The 15,333-nt window shown below is 46.1% G+C and overlaps 2 protein-coding genes and 1 long non-coding RNA gene across 3 annotated transcripts in view; 1 reads left to right on the forward strand and 2 right to left on the reverse strand.

Annotated features, from left to right (window-relative positions):
- TSPAN32 (tetraspanin 32) overlaps nucleotides 1-14,903 on the reverse strand; it is a 75,367-nt gene extending 60,464 nt beyond the window's left edge. The window contains exons 1-3 of the mRNA XM_006134912.4: nucleotides 14,792-14,903; nucleotides 11,182-11,296; nucleotides 6,488-6,585 (exon numbers count right to left, since the gene is read on the reverse strand). Coding sequence (XP_006134974.2) covers nucleotides 6,488-6,585; nucleotides 11,182-11,296; nucleotides 14,792-14,857 — 279 coding nt within the window. The 5' untranslated portion in view covers nucleotides 14,858-14,903. The remainder of the gene's footprint in view (nucleotides 1-6,487; nucleotides 6,586-11,181; nucleotides 11,297-14,791) is intronic.
- The window catches only part of LOC142829242 (uncharacterized), a 50,880-nt gene that overhangs the window by 33,754 nt on the left and 1,793 nt on the right, over nucleotides 1-15,333 (forward strand). The window lies entirely within an intron of this gene.
- Nucleotides 8,534-11,174, reverse strand: LOC142829240 (uncharacterized). The gene has a single exon (XM_075928147.1). It carries the CDS (start codon nucleotides 10,619-10,621, stop codon nucleotides 9,341-9,343), a length of 1,281 nt encoding a protein of 426 aa, XP_075784262.1. The 5' UTR covers nucleotides 10,622-11,174; the 3' UTR covers nucleotides 8,534-9,340.

Consider the following 15,333-nt stretch of genomic DNA (forward strand, 5'->3'; position numbering starts at 1 on the left):
TGCCCTAGGCAAACTTATATTTTGGTGCCCCTTGAGTTTAGTATGTGGTAGTGTTAGTGAAAATTTCAGAAATAAAGTGGTAATCTCAAAAGTTTTCATAACTTTTCTAAAAATAAAGACACAAAATTTGATTCAATTTTATTAAAATAATAAAATGTCAGAAACTAAACATTAAACAAAACACTAAACTAATGAATAAGAACAAATACAAAATGTTGTTCAGCAAGATGCTTTTGCTGCTGCAAACTGTGACATTGCTTGTGACAGGGTGAGATTGTGAGCCACCGCATTCTCCATAGTCAGACAGGGGGGCGGAATTGGAGTGTCAGGAGATTAAGGGACCAGACATGTCCTTGGGGCACATGAAGGAAGCTGCTCAGTCCTTTGCTCCCCTGGGTGCAGGGCCTGCTAGAGTCTCTGCCCCTTACAAAGGGAATTACCATGATCAGTCCCATGGCCAAGCCCTTCCTTGAAGAGCTACGTGGGGAATGGATTATTTTAGATTAAATATTTATCCTAAAATACGAGGCACAGAAGGCAGGCTGCATGGGCATCCAGAATCATAGGTGGGGAAACTGAAGCAAAATGCAGGACAATGAAAGGCATTGCCTTCCCAAACTGCTAGGCATTGCCCTGCCCACCACCTCCCCTCCCCCAACACCTACTGTAGATGTTCTGGGGACAGAATGTTGCTTTCCCCAGCGCCTGCCCTCCCCACTGCTCCAGGCTGGGGAAGCTGGGGATGTGTGCTACATGCCCTCCGGGGGCAAGGAAGGCTCAGGCCCGCTCAGTCCGTGTTGCCTTCTCCCTCTCTGGGGAGGCTGGGGAGCATATGCTCTTCCCCTGCCCATGGTGGGGGCAGGGCCTCAGCAGAGGGGGTGGGGCTGTAGGTGGGGGCTCAGCTGCACTGACTGCCCATGGCAGGCTACTACTTATGAATGGCATCAGATTATTGTGAAATGGAACAGTGGGTGAAAAACCAGAGTGGGGGTCACACACGTACACACAGACCTGTGCACTTCTCCTCCCATGGCCCAGTCAAAATTGTAATTTCTCAATGAGATGGCTCCTCATGTCCCCTCCCTGTTCATCTGGGTGGCTCTCTCTGCACTCCTTCCTCCCCACAGGCACTAGTTGCCTACGTACACATGGGCTTTCTAGTGACTCCCAGCCTTTGCAGTTCACATGCACATTACCATTGAGTTCACCAATTTTACTCCTACAATAGGGGAAAAAGCACATTCTCCTACCCCCATATGCTACTAGGCATTTCTTCCACTGCTTTCCTCTCCCTTGTCCTAGATGCACACACACCACTCTTGCCTCCAGCACTGCAGGACTGTCTGATGCCAAGGCATCTCCATGAGTAGGGCCTAACACAAACAACAAGGCAGTGTCTAAGACTCTGTTGCTGAAACACACACAACTTCCACTCCCACAGCAAAACACAGCCTTCTCGTCTCCCTCCTTTCTCCGCCTGCAGAAGTGGTATTTGTTAACATGCTTGGTGCTTTACAAGACACAAGAGGGATGCTTTGAAGAGCTCAACACCTGAAAGATGAAGCACAGTGGATGCCCTGGGAATCCCCAAAGAAGCAAACCAGATGGTTCATATGTCACCTGATGGGATTGTTTTGCTAGAGGCGGTTGGCAGCAATGTCCCAAATGACATGGCATATTACCATGTCCCAAACAAAATACCATATTGCTTTAGGAAGCTAAAATAGTTTTTGTTGAATTAGAAAGCAGACCATATTTTCAGCAGCATTGAATCCAAGTCTCTGAAGATGCATAGACATGCATACACATGCAGTGGCAGACGTGGGCATGGCCAGGACACAGTTATTTGCCACTAAAAACTAGGACTGAGATGTCCAATGCTTGTTGGGAGATTTAAACACACAATAGCTCCCCTGAATATTCGCAGGAGCCATTTCCCTAAATTCCCTGTCAACTTTGAAACCCTCATCTTATTCGTTTGCTAACCCATAGGACAATGATTCATCCTCTGGTGTTTACCATACCGATTGTTGGACAACAAAAATTTCAGTTCAAGAAAGGGAGACAAGTCAGGTCTCTGGAGAGGTGACAATCCTGCTTGACTTTTGCCAAAACTCTCCCCTGGACTGTCTTTGATGTTTCCCCTCACTTCAGTTCCCTAGCTGCAGGCTGAGTAAAACAAAAAACAAAGTAAGAGGTATATCAAATCTGAATGAGAAGAAGGACAAGCTAAAAGGAGGGTAAAGAAGATGGATGGGCAGGCAACGTCAGTGTATCAGCTGGCTGGTAGGCAGTTAGGAGACAGGTGAAAAAGGACAGAAAGAGGAAGATTGTCAACTGGTATCTGAACAGCTCTGGCAGGCACTTAGCAGTATTGTCTTTTGGGTGCACTCAGGTCTTGTTTTCCAGCTATATCTCACCACTGTGAGGTTTAGAAGCACTCTCTCTCTCTCTCTCTCTCTCTCTCTCTCTCTCTCTCTCTCTCTCTCTCTCTCTCTCTCTCACACACACACACACACACTCAAAAGAGAAATAATTAAAAGCCCACAAGATGGGATTGTTTTCCCTTATATACCTGAGATGGGGCTTTAAGAAAACCACCAAAACGACCAGCAGTTGGCAACCAATATATGTGACCTGGGAAAGGGTGCGCTCCCAGCCCCGACTTCTCATAGGAAGCACGATAGTTTGCAATAAACAACACATTAAAAATAATGCAGAGGAGAGTTCAGTAATCAACTGTCACCAATTAACTACCCACAAATGGGGCAACGCAAAGGTACTTTTTAGCAGGTGCCATGCTTAATAGTACAAAATAGGCCTGACAAGATTGTCCTGAGTCATTAGAGAGTTGTGATCTGAAGACTTATGGTAAATTACATTCCCAGGTGAGCCAATAGTCTCCCAAGGCCTCTGGGCAGGCTGCAGGAGCAGGGCGTGGAAGGGGCAGGGCTGGGGCAGCCAGCTCTCAGTGCCACCGGGACTGTGCCCCCCTGCCAGTATTGTCTGTGGTGTGCTGCACCGCCAAGGGCTCTGTAGCTCACCACTGGAGCTCCAGCAGCAATTTAAAGGGCCTGAGACCTCTTTGAATTGGGGCAGTTTTCCCCCTGTCGGTAGGCTGGTACATACCTTATATTTAAATAAATAATGGTAATTTATTATTTGTACTGCACTAGCATATAGAAGCTCCCACCAAGAAGGAAGCTTTGGTGAGCTTTGTGCTGTACATACACAGAGAGGGTGCGTCTACACTGCAGGGCTTAACGGGAAATAAGCTATGCAAATTGATCTACGTCCATTGCATAGCTTATTTCAAAACAGCTTATTCTGAAACAGAGCACTCTTCCTCAGACTTCCCTTAATCCTTGTACAATGAGGGTTACACGAGTCAGAGTAAGAAGTCCTTCAGCTCGACAGTATTTCAGCATTATTTCGATATAACTGCTGGCTGTGTAGATGTGGACTAAGTTATTTTGAAATAACATTGCTGTGTAGACATACCCAGAGAGACCTCTGCCCCAAAGAGCTTACAGTCTAAACAGAAAAGACAAAAATGGGAGGAGAAAGGATGCGTCATGGTCTCTTTACAGAGAGGGGAACTGAGGCAGAGACTTACCCAAGGTCACGCAGGAAGTTTGTGACAGACCTGAACCTAGACCTGATGAGCCTCACTCCAGTGCCTTAGTCATAAGGCTGCCCTTCTATAGCTGGGGTGGAGAACCTAAGGCCTAGGGGCCACATCCAGCCCTCGGCTTGCCTGGATCCAACCCCCAAGGCTCAGGGCTACTCTCCTGATTTTTCTGTGGGTCAATGGTCTCTGACCCAAAAAAGTTCTCCACCACTGTTCTGTAGCAATTACCATGCATACTCACATATAAAGTAACTTGCCTATAAAATGTCACTTCCCCTTATTTTCTACATGCTGTAACCACTAATCAATCATTGAGTCAAATAAAAAGTTAAGTGACAGGGTTAATATGTACCTTATTCTTTCAATTACAAAAACCACGCTATTCTCATCTATTTCAATTTAAAAAGTCATTGATGTGACTATGTTTGTGAATGAGTCTCTATTGTTTTTGGAAGTGTATAACCTTTCATTTGTATTCAATACTTCATTGTGAGGAAACCTAATGTTAGAGGGTTTGGTTTTGTTCTCCATACCAGCAGTAATCAAGCTATCTATACATTTCTGCCTCTTTCTGATAGAGGCAGCAAGGGTGGGGGGAAGTGACTGGTTAATTAGCATGTCCACTATCCGCTAAGCATTTGCTTATTGGATAGTCAAATAATCAACTAGTCCTTCACATCCCTAGCCTGCACACACAATTATACATTCTATTCTAAACTATACATTTATTTCTTTTCAATTGGCTATGTAGTTGACATTTTGAGAAGAAAATGTCCATCTCATGCATATACCAGCTGATGAACACCAATGAGTTTCTCTTACAAGCTTGTGTTAGGTAGAAAGTTGGCCTTGACAGCATGCTAGCACAGTTAATGCAGTCAAAACTGGGCTGGTGCCACCAAAAGTTCTAAGCTCACAATAATCCTACTATATATTTTAGAAATGTGTGCCTGTCTGTCTGTGAGTCTGTTTATTCAAAAACTCCTCCTAAACAGTAAAAACCAGGACCACCACATTTGGTATGCAGCTGCTTCTTATCAGAACTTAAAGCAAGGTCAGAAGTTTGGTTATGCCAAGACAATGGGATATGCCTGGAATTTGATCATTTCTCATGAAGTGGAAAGGGAGCGGTCTGGCAGGACGGACAGTTATACTGCAGAATGACCACAGGGAGAGGCCAGAGATAAGGACCAGGACAACTATAACCCCATTGGGCTATAAAGGGACAGCTACTTACTATATATTTCAGAGAGCGAGTTTATATATCTGTTTATCTGTGTGTCTATCTCCCAGCTGGGGGACATGCACCCCTTTCCCAGCTGTGCCTGCTGCAGCTGCAATGACCATGGACTGGCACTTCTCACCTAGCCCAGGTTGCTGCAGTGGGAGAGGTTGTCCTCCCTCCCTGGGGCAGGCTGCAAACTGAACCTTCATCCCTAGGCCCACCCCAGAGCAATGATATAAATGAAGAAAAACAAAATATATTTGAATGAAGGATTCAAGCAACACCAGGTAAATCTTCTAGTCATGAATATAAATGTTTACAAAACACTTCATTTTGTAATTCAGTTCACTGGAGTTAAGATTGCTATTACACAACAGGGCGGAACATAGGACTTCCAAATCTGACTCAAATATCAGAAAAACAAAGAAACACTTCATTAAGGACATCCTATCGAAGAATGTAAACCAGAAATAATGATCATCTTGGCAAATAGGCATTTCCCATTGACCCCAATCAGAGGCATATGCAGACAGCACCTCTGAAAAAAGAGGTCACATATGGATAAAATCACCTCCCCTCCCCCGAGTCACTTTGAGAGGTTAAGCACAATTGTGCCTTGAAAAGCAGATTTGGCTGTCTTCTCCCCCATATGTTTCTGGGGGTACAAAGCAAAACAATTAATCAGCACTAAAAACACTACATTTAACTTTCCATAAGCCAAGTGTTGGGAGCATGTGGGATACAGTCATAGCTTCTTCCTGTCAGGGCTGGCCCAACCCAGGGCACCAGACTTTAAATTAAACAGAAGTGATTTTTTTCTCTATTTAAAACATTTATTAATATGTTATCTTATAAACAAAAGTATCAAATATTGTATTTAGTAGTGTCAGCTACTGGGTGGTTTACCTATAGGCTGTGTCTACATTGGCACCCCTTTCCGGAAAAGGGATGCTAACGAGACAAGTTGCAATTGCAAATCCGTGGGGGATTTAAATATCCCCCGCGGCATTTGCATTTACATGGCTGCCGCTTTTTTCCGGCTTGGGGATAAGCCGGAGAAAAGCGCCAGTCTAGACATGATTCTCCGGAAAATAAGGCATTTCCAGAGGATTTCTTATTCCTGCTTTCAAGAAATCCTCCGGAAAAGGCCTTATTTTCCGGAGAATCACGTCTAGACTGGTGCTTTTCTTCGGCTTATACCCAAGCCGGAAAAAAGTGGCAGCCATGTAAATGCAAATGCCGCAGGGGATATTTAAATCCCCCGCGGAATTTGCAATTCCGAAGTCTACATTAGCATCCCTTTTCCAGAAAGGGGTGCCAATGTAGACACAGCCATATAGTGTAATTGAGCTAGGATGAATGAAAAGGATAAAGAAATCAATAAGCATGTTTATTTTTATTTATACATTGTTCATTTCGAATGCCAAGTAAATGAAGGTAAGTTTTCATTCGAGGCTTTTAATTTTTCTCTGTATAGAATGTGGGAGAGGGGGCACAAAGTCACAGTTCACATGGGGTGCCAAAAAATCCTTGAGCCGGCCCTGTTCCCTGTATCTCCACATCATGGTGCTATCACAGAATTTGGGAAAGCAGTTACCTACCCACCTGTGCCCATATAACCAAACACTTACCATGGCCATGAGGCACACTGATTCTCTCACTGTGGCAGCAGTACTCAGAAGGGCTGCAAGGACCAGAGTCATACTCAGACATATCCCGCTGGAGAATGCTGGGGGAAAGGCACACAGAGGAGTTTTAATAAGACATGAAGTCCTAGCTGCCTTTCTCTGATGGGAACTTCTGTTTTACCTTGGGCAGAGTTAGGTTCCTTTTGACAAGCAAGTTCTACAAACTAAAGCTCTCAGGAGAACTTGCATGTCATGAGGAACTTTTGGATTTTTGCTCCTCAAGCCACTAGATTGGGAGGTCTGAGAACATCATGGAGCTAAAAAAAATCTCATACAACAAGCATCACACCACCCCAGCCTGCTCCCAAACCTGCTGAAATCTGAAAAAGGGTGACATAATTTTGTGACAGGACAGAAATTTTCATACGGAAACTGATGCCATTTTGCTCTGTTGAGCCTGAAAAGAAAGGACTGTGTTAAAGGGTGTACATAAGAATGGCCATACTGGGTCAGATCAATGGCACATCTAGTCCAAAGTATCCTGTCTTCCAGCAGTGACAATACCAGGTGCTTCAAAGGGAGTGAACAGAACAGGCAGTTGAGTGATCCATCCCCAGTTGTCCACTCCCAGCCTGTAGAAGTCAGAGGCTAAGAACATCCAGAGCATGGGGTTACATCCCTGGCTGTCTTGGATAACAAAAGTAATCTTGGCAAATGGAAATAATTTATTTATGCAAAGTGTATAATATTAAAATGAAAAAAAATAAAACCCCCCAACAACAACAGGAAAATGCCCTCTCTGGGCTTTTCTGTATGAACACTTAGTTTGTGGCAAGCTGTAATGTAAATCTACCCAGCTTGAGTGTGGCATTGGCCATGGTCAGAAGACAGGACACTGGGCTAGAGGAATCTTTGGGTACTTCTACACTGCACCAGACGTATCCTGAAATCGCTACCCCCATGTCTACACAAGCCGCCCATTATTTTGAAATATTTTTTGAAATAACGGACATGCTATTTTGGCGTCCTGGTAAACCTTGTTGCATGAGGGATTGGGGATGGCTAGAAATAGCGCGTTATAGCGTTTCGATATAGTTTCAAAATAAGATACGCAACTTGCATAGTGCAAATTGCTTAACTTATTTTGAGTTTAGGGTGCTGTGTGGACGTACCTTTTGGCGTGACTCCATATGACTGTTCTTAAACTGTGCACTAAATATTTTTATCTATGCCATTTTGAAATGGGATAGAGCACAGTGCTCTAGGAAACTTTTAGTGCATAGCAAGAGGGACAGCTGGTTGGCTACTTAGAGTGCATCTACACAGCACCCGTAGCTCAAAATAAGCTATGCAATTTGAGCTATGCAAATTGCATAGCTTATTTCGAGTTAATTTTGAAATAACTTATTTCGTAATTTGGTGCTGTCTATACAACGCCAAGTTTTGAAATAAAACCACTATTCTGAAACACCCCTTAATCCTCGTGCAACAAAGTTAACAGGGACGTCAGAATAGTGAGCCTGTAATATTTAAAAATAATGGGCTTGTTTCAAAGATGCGGAATAGCTATTTGCAGAATAGCTATTTCAGGATACTGGAAGTATCCTGAAATAGCGCCGCTGTCTAGACGCACCCTGGGCTCGTCTACACTGGCCCCTTTTCCGGAAGGGGCATGTTAATTTCAGCTATCGTAGTAGGGAAATCCGCGGGGGATTTAAATATCCCCCGCGGCATTTAAATAAAAATGTCCGCCGCTTTTTTCCGGCTTTTAGAAAAGCCGGAAAAGAGCGTCTACACTGGCCCCGATCCTCCGGAAAAAGCGCCCTTTTCCGGAGGCTCTTATTCCTACTTCAAACCCACTTTGAAGTAGGAATAAGAGCCTCCAGAAAAGGGCGCTTTTTCCGGAGGATCGGGGCCAGTGTAGACGCTCTTTTCCGGCTTTTCTAAAAGCCGGAAAAAAGCGGCGGACATTTTTATTTAAATGCCGCGGGGGATATTTAAATCCCCCGCGGATTTCCCTACTACGATAGCTGAAATTAACATGCCCCTTCCGGAAAAGGGGCCAGTGTAGACGTAGCCCCTTAGTGCACAGCAGACTAGTATGGGGCAGATATATACCCTGTTTGCCATGAGCACAAGTGTACGTATAGCTAAGTCCTGTGTGTGCACTGAAGAAAAATCAGTTACAATACTGCAATATGAAGAGTGCTCATATTGGATGTTACTGTAATATAGATAATGGCAGACGCTTGCTCTTCAGGGTACAGTACAGATGCAAAATAAGGGGCAGTCTCTGCCCCAAAGACCTTACAATCTAAGGTCCTGGCCCCACAAATACTTGCCTATATGCTTAATTTTTGGCACATGAGTAGTTCCAATGACTTCAGTGTGACTATTTTTGTGTGCGAAGCTAAGCACATGCACAAGCTTAGCTCAGAGGCTAAAAAGATACAAAGGGATTGGATTGCAGGAAAATGCAAGAGCCTTTCAACTCATCCAGTGATCATCTGTATATGGCTTCCTTGTCCCATGACACTACGTTTATCAACTTTTGTGATGTCCCCACGCCTCATCCTCTTTGCTCCCACAGTTCCAGCAGATTCACGTACCTGTTATTTTTGCCAGAAGATCACAAGTTCTCTTTACAATTATCTCTGTGGTCAGATAAAGATCCTACTGAATCACGGTATGTTCAAGGGGAGTTTGTGTTCCAGTACCCACTATCAGGATCTTATGCATGGCTGGTCTCCTGCAACAGTTGTCTCCTACTTCCGGGCCAGAGCAGAGTTCTGATATCCCCTGGGAGGGTTCAGGGAATGCCCGGATGCTCAAAGTTCCTCAACCTAGTACTCATGGCTAATAATGTACTGCACTAGTACTCCTGGCCAGCAGGTGACCCCCATGGCTTAGGGAAGCAAGACCCCAAAGCCCTGCCCCTTCCTCACCCACCAGAGTCCAGCTCCCACACTGTGGCATCTGCTGGCCCGTGCCCTGCCCCTGTAGTGTGGCCACTGGCCTTTGTCCCCTCCCTGCCCTAGGGTAACACACCCTGCTTTCCTGGCCCCAGAGATCTGGAGAGCCGGCGTGTGACACGGCTGCAGCCTGCTTTGGAGAGCCGGAGGGTGGCACGGCTGCAGTCTGCTCTGGAAAGCCGGTGTGTGACACGGCTGCAGCCTGCTCTGCAGAGCTGGCGTGTGACACGGCTGCAGCCTGCTCTGGAGAGCTGGCGGGTAACATGGCTGCAGTCTGCTCTGGAGAGCTGGCGGGTAACATGGCTGCAGTCTGCTCTGGAGAGCCGGTGGATGGCATGGCTGCAATCTGCTCTGGAGAGCCGGCGTGTGACACGGCTGCAGTCTGCTCTGGAGAGCTGGCGGGTGGCACGGCTGCAGTCTGCTCTGGAGAGCTGGCGTGTGACACGGCTGCAGTCTGCTCTGGAGAGCTGGCGGGTGACACGGCTGCAGTCTGCTCTGGAGAGCTGGCGGGTGGCACGGCTGCAGTCTGCTCTGGAGAGCTGGCGGGTGACATGGCTGCAGTCTGCTCTGGAGAGCCGGTGTGTGACACGGCTGCAGTCTGCTCTGGAGAGCCGGCGGGTGACACGGCTGCAGTCTGCTCTGGAGAGCCGGCGTGTGACACGGCTGCAGCCTGCTCTGGAGAGCCAGAGGGTGGCACGGCTGCAGTCAGCTCTGGAGAGCCGGCGGGTGACACGGCTGCAGTCTGCTCTGGAGAGCCGGAGGGTGGCACGGCTGCAGTCTGCTCTGGAGAGCCGGCGTGTGACACGGCTGCAGCCTGCTCTGGAGAGCCGGAGGGTGGCACGGCTGCAGCCTGCTCTGGAGAGCTGGAGGGTGGCACGGCTGCAGTCAGCTCTGGAGAGCCGGAGGGTGACACGGCTGCAGCCTGCTCTGGAGAGCTGGCGGGTGGCACGGCTGCAGTCTGCTCTGGAGAGCCGGCGGGTGGCACGGCTGCAGTCTGCTCTGGATAGCCGGCGGGTGACATGGCTGCAGTCTGCTCTGGAGAGCCGGCGGGTGGCACAGCTGCAGTCTGCTCTGGAGAGCCGGCGGGTGGCACGGCTGCAGTCTGCTCTGGAGAGCTGGCGGGTGGCACGGCTGCAGTCTGCTCTGGAGAGCTGGCGGGTGACATGGCTGCAGTCTGCTCTGGAGAGCTGGCGGGTGGCACGGCTGCAGTCTGCTCTGGAGAGCCGGCGGGTGGCACGGCTGTAGCCTGCACCCTCAGGAGCTGAGACACCAGCCCCAATGCTGGATGGCCAGAGTGGCACCAGCACTGGAAGAACCGGTGGCACGACACAGCCCCCACCCTGCCTGCCCTTGCCTCTCACATGACAACAGCAGGCTGAGACAGGAGGTCTGGGGGACTCCGGTGGAGCATGGGCGGGGTCACATGAGGCAGTTTGGGAAGGCAGTGCCTTCCCATGCCTATGATACTCGCTGACCCTGCTGGTACTCTAGGTCTGGTCTGCAGTAGCTGAAGCCTGGGGAACATTAGTAGACTCATTCCTCCATTATTCCTCATATGAAGCCAAGCATGTGTCTCATACAGAAAAGAGGAACCATACGTCTATAGTGACTGCACTTCATGTGGAGTCTTCAAATTTCCTTTCACTACACCCTAATTTTATGCAACTCCAAAAAAGTTGGCCCTCCCAGGAAATCTCTGCTGGACAACAAAGGTCTGTCACTTACCTACACTGTGGAAGATTCTATAGGGGTTTGCTTCAGAGGAGACACCACTGATTACGCTGAAGTGAGCCCCATAGCGGGTGATAATGGTCAGTACGGTGACTGACAGCCCCAGCAGCTGAAAAACAGAGATTTTACTGAGAAAGGAAAGTAGTAAATGAAGGATTCACAGAAAAACTACCGTAGAGCTTATCAAGCGCACACAGATATTTTAAGCCATGCCAAATGAGAAACAACCTGTTCCCAGAGAGAATTAGTTTACAGTATATGCCTGAAAGTCACATGTGATGGGAACCTCTGGGCACTTTAATAGATTAAACTCTTATCAGATCTGTATAATTACTGCATCTGAAACCACGCACTCTAGCATTTCTTCTGCTCCAGAATCCTAGGGACAGTTACTGGGAAAAAACAGAGGAATCAGGGTTTCACAGACATATCTTTCAATGTATTTACATGGCACCAATTCCTGTAGCATTTAGGTTCTGTCTAGGCTGCAGGTTTCTTTTGGAAGAAGCTTTTCTGGAAGAATCTTCTGAAAAAACTTCTTCCAAAAGAGCGCATCTGAAAACCTGAGATAAGCTACTTTGACTTCAGGTACACAATCAGGCTACATCTACACTGCAGGCTTTTTGTGCAAGAACAACTGTTCTTGCTCAAAAACTTGCAGAGAGTGTACACTGCATGCGTGTTCTTGTGCAAGTAAATTTACAGTAAAGCATCAGAAAAGAGGGCTTTTTGTGCAAGAGTTATTCCTCTCCCCACAAGGAATAAGCCCTCTTGCACAAGATCTCCTGCGCAAGGAGACAGTGTGGGCGGGGAACAAGGGTTTCTTGCGCAAGAAATCCCTATGGTTACAATGGCCATCAGAGCTTTCTTGTGCAAGAGAGCATCACACTGCCATGGACGCTCTCGTGGAAAAGCACATGGCAGCGTGGACATGCTCTTGTGCAAGACCTTTTGCGCAAGAACTCTTGTGCAAAACAGTGCTTGCGCAAGAAACCTGCAGTGTAGACGTAGCCTCAACATAGCTTAAGTTGAATTGCTTAATTTAGCTTTAGCCCACAGTGTAGACATACCCTTTGCTAGCCATGAAGACTAAGCATTGTAAGCCAACACAATGGAAGCCCCATTTATATATGAACTGAACAAGGGCATGGGAAGTTAGCAAGGCAAGGCACTGGAGATTAAATTGAACCATCAGATGTTACCCTGACTCAGGGGATGAAACTGTGGATTTGGGGGGAATGTAAGGAGAAGGCAAAAGGCAGTTTCACTTTGCATTCATGAAAGCAAGATCCCAGCCATGTTGCTGGGAGATTGCTTTAAGTGAGAAACTAATTTAGACAAGGGTTTAATCTGTTTAGACTCTAAGAAGTGTGTTATATTTTTTATGTTATATGTAACCGTTTCTGTTTCCATTATTAACCTTATCGTGTAAATCTGAATCTTTGATAATAAACTCATGACTGTTTTCACTATCTCAGTGCTGCGATGTTATGTAAGAGTTGATCCTCAGCTGACTCAAACAAGCTAGTGTGTACACTGTCCCCTTGAGCTAATAGACCTGGTATATCTGTGAGCGTTCAGGACTGGACACTGCAGGAATACTCCAAGGACTCCAGGGCTGGAGCGTACTTATTACGAACCTGCACAGAGACAGTAAGGCTTGCTATGGCCAGGAAGGCAGTGTTTGGGTTGATAGAAGCTGGTGATTTCCAGGAACTAAGCTACAACAGGCACAGACGGACTTCATCACACTATGGGCAGGTGGCAGTGAGGTGTCTCACAACTGTTGGTGCCATTCTGGAGTGCAACATATACTGTAACAATTACCCCCAATTTCAGTACAATAGAACTTAAAAACAATTATGAATTTTTAGGTTATTTGCAACTGAGAATCTGTTATTCATACACAGTATCAGGTCCATATACAGAGGGGGTGCGAAGGGTAGGAAAGCTCCCCCTTGAGGTCTCCCAAGTAAGCATGCTCTGGCCTGCCAGAAGAAGGCAGGAGCAGCACACTGCCCCAAGCCTCCCTCCCCCATGCTCTGAGCAGCCAGGGGCAGGCTGGGGCTGATTTCCCTGCTTACTTGGGGGACCGTGGTGAGGGTGCATTCATACCCTTGCAGTCCACATTTACAAAAAAAGCACCCCCCCACCCCCCCACACACATCTCCTGCGCACGGGCCTGAATGTAGTGCTGTGTCTAGCTTGAATCAGCTCAGATTTTCTGCAGAAATACCAATCTAAACAAATCCTCATAACTTCACAATTGCATGTTATTGTTTGTATCCATATGCATAGAATACAAAATAAGCTAAACTTGAGCTAAGCAACTCCCCCTGCAGCTGGTTTGAGTGCAATTCTACCTTGCGTATTCTCAGAGTCACAGACTTCGTAAGCACAAGGAGAATCCCTCTCTGAGGGTACGTCTAGACTACATGGTTCCGTCGACGGAGCCATGTAGATTTGTTGTTTTGGCAAAGGCAAATGAAGCCGCGATTTAAATGATCGCGGCTTCATTTACATTTACATGGCTGCCGCGCTGAGCCGACAAACAGCTGATCAGCTGTTTGTCGGCTCGCGTGCTAGTCTGGACGTTACCCCTGTCGACATCAAAGCCCTTTGTCGGCAGCCCCGGTAAACCTCATTCCACGAGGAATAATGGGGCTGCCGACAAAGGGCTTTGATGTCGGCAGGGGAGTGTCCAGACTAGCTGATCAGCTGTTTGTCGGCTCAGTGCAGCAGCCATGTAAATGTAAATGAAGCCGTGATGATTTAAATCGCAGCTTCATTTGCCTTTGCCTATGTGTCTAATCTACATGCCTCTGCCGACAGAGGCATGTAGTCTAGACACAGCTTGAAGGAAGAACAATGTATTACAATAAGAGCTGGTCAACTACATTTAGCATTTACATTTTTTCAATGACTTTTTCCAAAACTTTTTCTCTCCCCAGTCTTTTCAACCAACTATAGAACTCAAATATTCATTCATTTTTCTTTCACTCTTTTTTTTAAAAAGAGGAGCTAATTTCAGTGCAGTTTTCCCAGAACTCCTTGTAAGCGTTCACCACATTTCATCACATTTGCTTCTCCAGATCTATAGATCTATAGTATTACATTTGGTTTGCAGTATGGACTTAGACGATTCCAAGTTACATTCCATCCAATACCCACATCAGTAGACAGCCTTATGTCAAACTACAAAGATGTTCCAGCTTATCCAATACCTCAAGAAATTGTTCACACACGTGTAATAAAATACCTTTTTTTAAAAGAAAGAAACAAGAGAAGATATCCCTGTCCTCATCTTAAAACTACCTTGTCTGATGGCTGAAACATATTTCTTACTTGAAGGCTAGCCCAGAATTGTGAAATAGTTGCATTACAGTGACAGCTTGAGAAACTAAAAGCTTATCAGTGACAGAAGGCAATGCTGGGGAGCAGCGATAACAGTTCAGGATGCAGTAATTCATACAGTTTACTTTTTTCGCCCCAGACTTTCTCAACTGAGAGAAACAACTTTTACCGTTCCTCTATAAGAAAGAACGTTAAGGTGGTCAGTTTACTTATCCCAAGTTGTATACAGGTTCCCTCTTACGGCTGTTACCATGACAAAGAGGCTGGTCACTAGCAGCTGGCATTTGGTGGCCCTGACCCAGTGTTTCCGTCCCATGTTACCCTCTTCTCATCAGTTCTGGCAACTAGTCCCTGGAGAAAAGTGCTGCTACTAAGCTGAGGCAACTCACAGGAGAAGCTGGCAGAAGTGCATCTTGGGAAGTGTAGTCTTACTACAAACTGGTATACCTTCCCCAGAATGGATTATTATTAGTAGCATTTTTCATCCAAGGTCCTCCATGTTTATAAGTTTTATTATTAGCTATAAATATGAGAGCTTGAAATGAACCTTTTTTAAAAAATATGTCACATGATTTTAAAGTCAAATGTATTGAAATATTTATCAAAATGAGTATTGAAATTTGTCATTTTACTGAAACCTAGTGTTTTGGGTAAATTAAAATGTATAATATTTTATCAAAAACATTATTAAAACAGCAAGTTTTTGTAATGTCGTTGATAAACATAAGTCACCAGGAAAAGAAACAATTTTGAAAAAAAGTTTCACAAAAAGCTTTGGAGTGTTTGGGAAAA

This window comes from Pelodiscus sinensis, chromosome 4 (genome assembly GCF_049634645.1).
Source record: "Pelodiscus sinensis isolate JC-2024 chromosome 4, ASM4963464v1, whole genome shotgun sequence".
Taxonomy (NCBI): Eukaryota; Metazoa; Chordata; order Testudines; family Trionychidae; genus Pelodiscus; species Pelodiscus sinensis.

Coding starts and splice junctions, on each gene's coding strand:
- LOC142829240 (XM_075928147.1), bottom strand. CDS start 10,621: ATGTCACCCGCCAGCTCTCCAGAGCAGACTGCAGCCGTGCCACCCGCC.